The 9,844-nt window shown below is 39.1% G+C and overlaps 1 protein-coding gene across 2 annotated transcripts; it reads left to right on the forward strand.

The window, feature by feature from the left end:
- Positions 1-267: 267 nt before the first annotated feature.
- Positions 268-9,635, forward strand: LOC117521494 (protein THEM6-like). 2 transcript variants are annotated; one of them, XM_034182799.1, is made up of 3 exons: positions 268-473; positions 1,859-2,367; positions 8,944-9,635. In XM_034182799.1, exons 1-3 carry the CDS (start codon positions 458-460, stop codon positions 9,049-9,051), a joined length of 633 nt encoding a protein of 210 aa, XP_034038690.1. In that variant the 5' UTR covers positions 268-457; the 3' UTR covers positions 9,052-9,635. The 2 variants fall into 2 exon arrangements, with proteins under 2 accessions (XP_034038690.1, XP_034038691.1); XM_034182800.1 differs by having other exon boundaries at positions 1,862-2,367.
- The last annotated feature ends 209 nt before the right edge of the window (positions 9,636-9,844 follow it).

The raw sequence follows: 9,844 nt of genomic DNA on the forward strand, positions 1-9,844 counted from the left end.
TCAGACAAAGGAATTCTGACGAGGGGCTGGACGACTCCTCCCACAAGGAGTGCTCACAAATGACGTCACCGACAGGCGTGGAAAAACTCACGCATGCGCACCAGGGTTCAAGCATGTCTGACGTAAAAACATATGAATGAAATCCATAGAGTTTTTGAAAAAAATAAAAAGGACCTATACTTTATTGACAGACCTCGTGTATATATATATATATATATATATATATATATATATATATATATATATAAAACAACAGATAAGAAAATAGATCGACATAAACTGTTTTTTTAAACAGTATCTTATCTTCTCTACCCGAATCTAATTTTGTTCTCAATTTAAAACACCGAAAAAGCCCATATGCGTGCTTTTATTTTGAAAGTAACAGACGTCAGTTCCTGCTCCTGTTCTGCTGTTGTCTAATTTATTTAACAGCTTTAGGCACTTTGTGAGTAAAAGTATGTGGACAGCAGGAGGTGAGTAAACGGAGTCGTCGATGAAAACTTCAGCCAGAAGTGTTTTATATTCTGTTCATGCGCAGTTGCTATAAAGTGTGTGTTTACGCGAGTTTATAACATTTCTGACGCGTAAACAGTAATTTATGGTGAGACTTGTAGCGCAGCTCTTTAAAATCACATCAGCTTTTTTTTTTTTTATGAAATATTTTAGTATTTTTCAAAAACGCTTTTGTTTGTACGTTTTTATGAATTAAATACAAACCCGTGCTGGGGGGAAGAAGCTGTTTGTCCTGCTGAACCTGATACAGCTTCATGAAACCTGCTGAACCTGAAATATAGCTTCATGAAGACCCGAAACAGTAACTCTCATTGAAATAAAATCAGATGACAGCAACACACTCTCCGTGACAATCTGGTTAATTTATGGAGCAATAAGCCATAATTCAACTTGGTGCTCTGCCAGTATCAGTTTCACATGCCAGTGGGTCAAATATGGGAATCTGTCACAAACTAGTTTTTCTACCATGTCAGAAAATATGCACAGAAAGTACAGAAAACTTAAAACAAGCACATAGTCTACAGGAACCCACGGCACCCTGAGCAAACGTTAAAATTGCCATTAAGTGATGCTTTTCTATATAAGGCTTTTACCAAGTGTGGATCAGTGGTTTTGAGCTTTGGGTCATTTTGCATAATGCATATTCCAAGTTGGGTGGAATTGGGCAGTTTACTGTGCTAAAAAGATTTTTTTTTTACGAAGTATGCTCCAGTGACCTTCGCCTTTTGACCCCAAAATCAACAGACTTCTTAGTGTCAGCATGCCCATCACACATGCCACGTTTGTGAACAATTGGGTAGTTATAACAAGAAGTTACTGTGCTCAATGAGATTTCTACAAAGTGATCTTTACCATTTGACATTTTGACCCCCACAGCAATGGGCTTCACACCAAAAGTTCCTGCAGTGGAAACAGGCCTGTAGCTTCATAAATAATTAGGAAGCATGAAGCCTGCTTTGCATGTGCCCACCTCAGTAACCAAGGTTGGGTAGGATTACTTTGAAATGTAATCAGTTTACAAGTAATCCAAATGTATGTACATACATACATGTAATCCACATGTATTCTTTCAAAGTAATCCTACCCAACCTTGTCAGTAACCCTAGACATGCCCCACTGTGCCAGTGTTCTTCTTTAAAATATAAAGGAATAACTGCATATTATTGATTTAAATGTTGACAACATGACTCCAAATTGGAGATTCACCTGTATCTGTCAGAGCTGAATGTACAGTAGTTTTTACAGCGTAACTTGTGGAAATTTTATGATCCCACTCTACACTAATATGCCCACTATGCTACTTTTCCCACATTGTAGTAACCTTCCATTTCTGTCCTTCACCCAGAAGAGATGGGTTTCGTGCTGGGGGTGCTGACCGGCTTGCTGGCTCTCTTCTGTTGTCTGGATGTGTGGTACTTCCTGCGGGTAGCAGCGGTGCTTGTCCGAGCCTGGTTCCAGCCTCCTGTCTGGGATGTCACAGCAGAGCAGATCCTGAGAGGGCGGGTCCTTCTAAACGATATCGACATGTGCCATATGAACAATGCTCGTTACCTCCGGGAGTGTGACTTTGCCCGCTTCTCGTTGTACATGCGAAATGGTGTGTTCAAGGCCTTGCGAGCTCTTGGTGCTACCATGGTGGTGGGTGCTACCACCATCCGTTACCGCAGGGCTCTTTATATAGGTGAGGGTTATGAGCTGCGGAGTCGGATTGTCTCTTGGGATGACAAAGCCTTTTTCCTGGAGCAGAGATTTGTGTCAAGAAAAGACGGATTAGTGTGTGCTGTCATGTACTGCAAGCAGAGCGTCATACTCAGCAGCCCGGATAAGATCATGCAGCATCTATGTAAGAGGAAGGTAAGGAGGAAGACCTTTGAGTGGACAGTCGTCCAATGTATTCACAGTCATTAGTGTGAGCAAATGTGTCACAGTCTGACTTAATGGAAGTCTGAATTGAATTACAGACACACAGTTCATATCAATCAATCAATCAATCAATTTTATTTATGTAGCGCCAAATCACAACAAACAGTTGCCCCAAGGCGCTTTATATTGTAAGGCAAGGCCATACAATAATTATGTAAAAACCCCAACGGTCAAAACGACCCCCTGAGAGCAAGCACTTGGCGACAGTGGGAAGGAAAAACTCCCTTTTAACAGGAAGAAACCTCCAGCAGAACCAGGCTCAGGGAGGGGCAGTCTTCTGCTGGGACTGGTTGGGGCTGAGGGAGAGAACCAGGAAAAAGACATGCTGTGGAGGGGAGCAGAGATCAATCACTAATGATTAAATGCAGAGTGGTGCATACAGAGCAAAAAGAGAAAGAAACACTCAGTGCATCATGGGAACCCCCCAGCAGTCTAAGTCTATAGCAGCATAACTAAGGGATGGTTCAGGGTCACCTGATCCAGCCCTAACTATAAGCTTTAGCAAAAAGGAATGTTTTAAGCCTAATCTTAAAAGTAGAGAGGGTGTCTGTCTCCCTGATCTGAATTTGGAGCTGGTTCCACAGGAGAGGAGCCTGAAAGCTGAAGGCTCTGCCTCCCATTCTACTCTTACAAACCCTAGGAACTACAAGTAAGCCTGCAGTCTGAGAGCGAAGTGCTCTATTGGGCTGATATGGTACTAAGAGGTCCCTAAGATAAGATGGGACCTGATTATTCAAAACCTTATAAGTAAGGAGAAGAATTTTAAATTCTATTCTAGAATTAACAGGAAGCCAATGAAGAGAGGCCAATATGGGTGAGATATGCTCTCTCCTTCTAGTCCCCGTTAGTACTCTAGCTGCAGCATTTTGTATTAACTGAAGGCTTTTCAGGGAACTTTTAGGACAACCTGATAATAATGAATTACAGTAGTCCAGCCTAGAGGAAATAAATGCATGAATTAGTTTTTCAGCATCACTCTGAGACAAGACCTTTCTAATTTTAGAGATATTGCGTAAATGCAAAAAAGCAGTCCTACATATTTGTTTAATATGCGCATTGAATGACATATCCTGATCAAAAATGACTCCAAGATTTCTCACAGTATTACTAGAGGTCAGGGTAATGCCATCCAGAGTAAGGATCTGGTTATACACCATGTTTCTAAGATTTGTGGGGCCAAGTACAATAACTTCAGTTTTATCTGAGTTTAAAAGCAGGAAATTAGAGGTCATCCATGTCTTTATGTCTGTAAGACAATCCTGTAGTTTAGCTAATTGGTGTGTGTCCTCTGGCTTCATGGATAGATAAAGCTGGGTATCATCTGCGTAACAATGAAAATTTAAGCAATGCCGTCTAATAATACTGCCTAAGGGAAGCATGTATAAAGTGAATAAAATTGGTCCTAGCACAGAACCTTGTGGAACTCCATAATTAACCTTAGTCTGTGAAGAAGATTCCCCATTTACATGAACAAATTGTAATCTATTAGATAAATATGATTCAAACCACCGCAGCACAGTGCCTTTAATACCTATGGCATGCTCTAATCTCTGTAATAAAATTTTATGGTCAACAGTATCAAAAGCAGCACTGAGGTCTAACAGAACAAGCACAGAGATAAGTCCACTGTCTGAGGCCATAAGAAGATCATTTGTAACCTTCACTAATGCTGTTTCTGTACTATGATGAATTCTACAACCTGACTGAAACTCTTCAAATAGACCATTCCTCTGCAGATGATCAGTTAGCTGTTTTACAACTACCCTTTCAAGAATTTTTGAGAGAAAAGGAAGGTTGGAGATTGGCCTATAATTAGCTAAGATAGCTGGGTCAAGTGATGGCTTTTTAAGTAATGGTTTAATTACTGCCACCTTAAAAGCCTGTGGTACATAGCCAACTAGTAAAGATAGATTGATCATATTTAAGATCAAAGCATTAAATAATGGTAGGGCTTCCTTGAGCAGCCTGGTAGGAATGGGGTCTAATAGACATGTTGATGGTTTGGAGGAAGTAACTAATGAAAATAACTCAGACAGTACAATCGGAGAGAAAGAGTCTAACCAAATACCGGCATCACTGAAAGCAGCCAAAGATAATGATACGTCTTTGGGATGGTTATGAGTATTTTTTTCTCTAATAGTTAAAATTTTATTAGCAAAGAAATTCATGAAGTCATTACTAGTTAAAGTTAAAGGAATACTCTGCTCAATAGAGCTCTGACTCTTTGTCAGCCTGGCTACAGTGCTGAAAAGAAACCTGGGGTTGTTCTTATTTTCTTCAATTAGTGATGAGTAGTAACATGTCCTAGCTTTATGGAGGGCTTTTTTTATAGAGCAACAGACTGTTTTTCCAGGCTAAGTGAAGATCTTCTAAATTAGTGAGATGCCATTTCCTCTCCAACTTACGGGTTATCTGCTTTAAGCTGCGAGTTTGTGAGTTATACCATGGAGTCAGGCACTTCTGATTTAAAGCTCTCTTTTTCAGAGGAGCTACAGCATCCAAAGTTGTCTTCAATGAGGATATAAAACTATTGACGAGATACTCTATCTCACTTACAGAGTTTAGGTAGCTACTCTGCACTGTGTTGGTATATGGCATTAGAGAACATAAAGAAGGAATCATATCCTTAAACCTAGTTACAGCGCTTTCTGAAAGACTTCTAGTGTAATGAAACTTATTCCCCACTGCTGGGTAGTCCATCAGAGTAAATGTAAATGTTATTAAGAAATGATCAGACAGAAGGGAGTTTTCAGGGAATACTGTTAAGTCTTCAATTTCCATACCATAAGTCAGAACAAGATCTAAGATATGATTAAAGTGGTGGGTGGACTCATTTACATTTTGAGCAAAGCCAATTGAGTCTAATAATAGATTAAATGCAGTGTTGAGGCTGTCATTCTCAGCATCTGAAGGATGTTAAAATCGCCCACTATAATTATCTGAGCTAAGCACTAAGTCAGACAAAAGGTCTGAAAATTCACAGAGAAACTCACAGTAACGACCAGGTGGACGATAGATAATAACAAAACTGGTTTTTGGGACTTCCAATTTGGATGGACAAGACTAAGAGTCAAGCTTTGAATTAAAGCTCTGTCTGGGTTTTTGATTAATTAATAAGCTGGAATGGAAGATTGCTGCTAATCCTCTGCCTCGGCCCGTGCTACGAGCATTCTGGCAGTTAGTGTGACTCGGGGGTGTTGACTCATTTAAACTAACATATTCATCCTGCTGTAACCAGGTTTCTGTAAGGCAGAATAAATCAATATGTTGATCAATTATTATATCATTTACTAACAGGGACTTAGAAGAGAGAGGCCTAATGTTTAATAGACCACATTTAACTGTTTTAGTCTGTGGTGCAGTTGAAGGTGCTATATTATTTTTTCTTTTTGAATTTTTATGCTTAAATAGATTTTTGCTGGTTATTGATGGTCTGGGAGCAGGCACCATCTCTACGGGGATGGGGTAATGAGGGGATGGCAGGGGGAGAGAAGCTGCAGAGAGGTGTGTAAGACTACAACATATACACTCACCGGCCATTTTATTAGGTACACGTGTTCAATTGCTTGTTAACATAAATAGCTAATCAGCCAATCACATGGCAGCAACTTGATACATTTCAGTCATCTACGAAAACGTGGTGAAGATGACTTGCTGAAGTTCAAAGCGAGCATCAGAATGGGAAAGAATGAGGATTTAAATTACTTTGAACGTGGCATGGTTATTGGTGCCAGGCAGGCTGGTCTGAGTATTTCAGAAACTGCTGATCTACTGGGATTTTCACGCACAACAATCTCTAGAGTTTACAGAGAATGATTCAAAGAAGAGAAAATATTCAGTGAGCGACAGTTGTGTGGATGAAAATTGCCTTGTTGAGGTCAGAGGAGAATGGGAAGACTGGTTATATGAGTGATTGCGTAATGCCATCATGTCACTATGGACCAACGCCTTGTTGAATCTGTGCCACAAAGAATTAAGGCAGTTATGAAGGCAAGAGGGGGTCTAACCCAGTATTAGCAAGGTGTGCCTAATAAAGTGGTGAGTGTATATAAACAAAAGACAGTTTTAAAAGCATGTGCAGAATATGATTAAAACATGACTTTTTTTTATATTGAAAAGCTGCAAACGTATCTAAAATTAACACTTTTAAGCCATCTTTTTTTGGATCAAATAAGTAAAATGTGAGATCATTTTCCCCTTAAAATGAATTTCTTTTAGGTGATAAAACTACATTTTCTGAAACTTATAAGAAAATTGGGTTGTATTTAGTCATGTTTTCGCATCATTTCCTGATCGAGTGGTCTTTGAAAATAAGGTTTAGCTGATTAATTTCTTTTGTGGAGAAAAATATGTGTGGGGGGGGAAGGGGGAGCATTTGTTGAATATAAATTTTGGGGGTATTTGAAATTTCATTTTCAATTGACAAATTAGTGAGAAAAGAAAAAATGACATTTTAATCAGCATAGTAGGGTGGCTGAAAGTTTTTCACAGTGGAATGCTGTAATACTGTATATAGTGAACACATGTCTTCACCGCCTACTGATACAACCCCTGGCAAAAATTATGGAATCACCGGCCTTGGAGGATATTCATTCAGTTGTTTAATTTTGTAGAAAAAAAGCAGATCACAGACATGACGCAAAACTAAAGTCATTTCAAATGGCAACTTTCTGGCTTTAAGAAACACTATAAAATATCAAGAAAAAAAATTGTGGCAGTCAGTAACGATTACTTTTTTAGACCAAGCAGAGGGAAAAAAATATGGACTCACTCAATTCTGAGGAATAAATTATGGAATCACCCTGTAAATTTTTATCCCCAAAACTAACACCTGTATCAAATCAGATCTGCTCGTTAGTCTGCATCTAAAAAGGAGTGATCACACCTTGGAGAGCTGTTGCACCAAGTGGACTGACATGAATCATGGCTCCAACACGAGAGATGTCAATTGAAACAAAGGAGAGGATTATCAAACTCTTAAAACAGGGTAAATCATCACACAGTGTTGCAAAAGATGTTGGTTGTTCACAGTCAGCTGTGTCTAAACTCTGGACCAAATACAAACAACTTGGGAAGGTTGTTAAAGGCAAACATACTGGTAGACCAAGGAAGACATCAAAGCGTCAAGACAGAAAACTTAAAGCAATATGTCTCAAAAATCGAAAATGCACAACAAAACAAATGAGGAACGAATGGGAGGAAACTGGAGTCAACGTCTGTGACCGAACTGTAAGAAACCGCCTAAAGGAAATGGGATTTACATACAGAAAAGCTAAACGAAAGCCATCATTAACACCTAAACAGAAAAAAGCAAGGTTACAATGGGCTAAGGAAAAGCAATCGTGGACTGTGGATGAAAGTCATATTCAGTGATGAATCTCGACTCTGCATTGGGCAAGGTGATGATGCTGGAACTTTTGTTTGGTGCCGTTCCAATGAGATTTATAAAGATGACTGCCTGAAGAGAACATGTAAATTTCCAGTCATTGATGATATGGGGCTGCATGTCAGGTAAAGGCACTGGGGAGATGGCTATCATTACATCATCAATAAATGCACAAGTTTACGTTGATATTTTGGACACTTTTCTTATCCCATCAATTGAAAGGATGTTTGGGGATGATGAAATCATTTTTCAAGATGATAATGCATCTTGCCATAGAGCAAAAACTGTGAAAACATTCCTTGCAAAAAGACACATAGGGTCATTGTCATGGCCTGCAAATAGTCCGGATCTTAATCCAATTAAAAATCTTTGGTGGAAGTTGAAGAAAATGGTCCATGACAAGGCTCCAACCTGCAAAGCTGATTTGGCAACAGCAATCAGAGAAAGTTGGAGCCAGATTGATGAAGAGTACTGTTTGTCACTCATTAAGTCCATGCCTCAGAGACTGCAAGCTGTTATAAAAGCCAGAGGTGGTGCAACAAAATACTAGTGATGTGTTGGAGCGTTCTTTTGTTTTTCATGATTCCATAATTTTTTCCTCAGAATTGAGTGATTCCATATTTTTTTCCCTCTGCTTGGTCTAAAAAAGTAACCGTTACTGACTGCCACAATTTTTTTTTTCCTGGTTTCTTAAAGCCATAAAGTTGCCATTTGAAATGACTTTAGTTTTGTGTCATGTCTGTGATCTGCTTTTTTTTCTACAAAATTAAACAACTGAATGAACATCCTCCGAGGCCGCTGATTCCATATTTTTTGCCAGAGGTTGTACTAGAAACGAACTCAGGGCACATCCCTCCATCAGAGCTTAATTTTGCATTGAGATTGATAATCCTGATTGCTGATTGACAGTCAGCAACTTTTGTTCTAATTACAGAATCAAAGGAATTGGGATCAACTATCAAAAGCATATCCGCCTCTTGATCCTAGAACATATTTAAATTTGTTCAAGCCCTTTGGGTATATCCTGCTGCCACTCAAATCAACCTCCTTGATGGGGGGGTGGTGATAGCAGATTTGCTAATGGAGAGGGAACAGTTTGTCTGATGGTGATGTCATTGCAGGTGGAGTGTCCTGAGTTTCCAGAAGACCTGAAGCACTGGGTCAACTTCATCTCCTCCAGCAGCCAGGCCCTCAGAGCAGAGAAAGGACTAGAGGTGAAGAATAAATGAAGCTGGATGTTACGCGGGCAGTCCTTAAAATTGTGTTTTTGGCTCTTTGTCAGCCATCTGACTGGGGAGACTGTAATTCAGTGTGTTTTTGAACACATTTCTGGCAAGTCTTTGGAAAATACTCAGCATTGTAAAATGTAAGTCTCAAGGATTATAGTGTTTTAGGGTGTTTGTGTTTGCACCGACTCTGGTTTAGGTCATGCGACATATTTAAATAATTCTGACACACTGTCACTCCTCATTGAGTACTGAAGTACAAGTAAGTAGTTTTCTAGATGCTCAGGTTTTCACCATGCACATGTGTAAGTGGATGTCGAAAGAGAATATGACTGACGGCAAGTTAGCGTCAGGTGGACCACACGGAGGGCCGACATTCTGCATGTTTTTGTTCCAAATCACCTTGACAAAGTACTACTGCTGCCACAAAGTTAATGGTATATTAAAAATAACAAAACAAAAGAGGGTATCTTTAAAATACATGGAGCAGGTTTCAGTGAAAATTGGCTCTTTGTTTTGAAAGGCTGAAAATAAGGACTATTAGATTAAATAGTGCCTGAAAGTTTCTTACATGCAATAAACTTTGAACTCTTCTTGATGAACACTTTTTTTGTACATGTCTGAGTCAATTTTTCCATTATTCCCTAAGAAAACTGTGACTCCAACACTAGCCATGTGTATGTGTTTATATATATATATATATATATATATATATATATATATTTTTTTTTTTTTTTTCGACTAATGAAATCAAAACAGAAATCAACAAAGCATGGCAGCAGCAATGGGACAGGGA

Source organism: Thalassophryne amazonica, chromosome 12 (assembly GCF_902500255.1).
Source record: "Thalassophryne amazonica chromosome 12, fThaAma1.1, whole genome shotgun sequence".
Taxonomy (NCBI): domain Eukaryota; kingdom Metazoa; phylum Chordata; class Actinopteri; order Batrachoidiformes; family Batrachoididae; genus Thalassophryne; species Thalassophryne amazonica.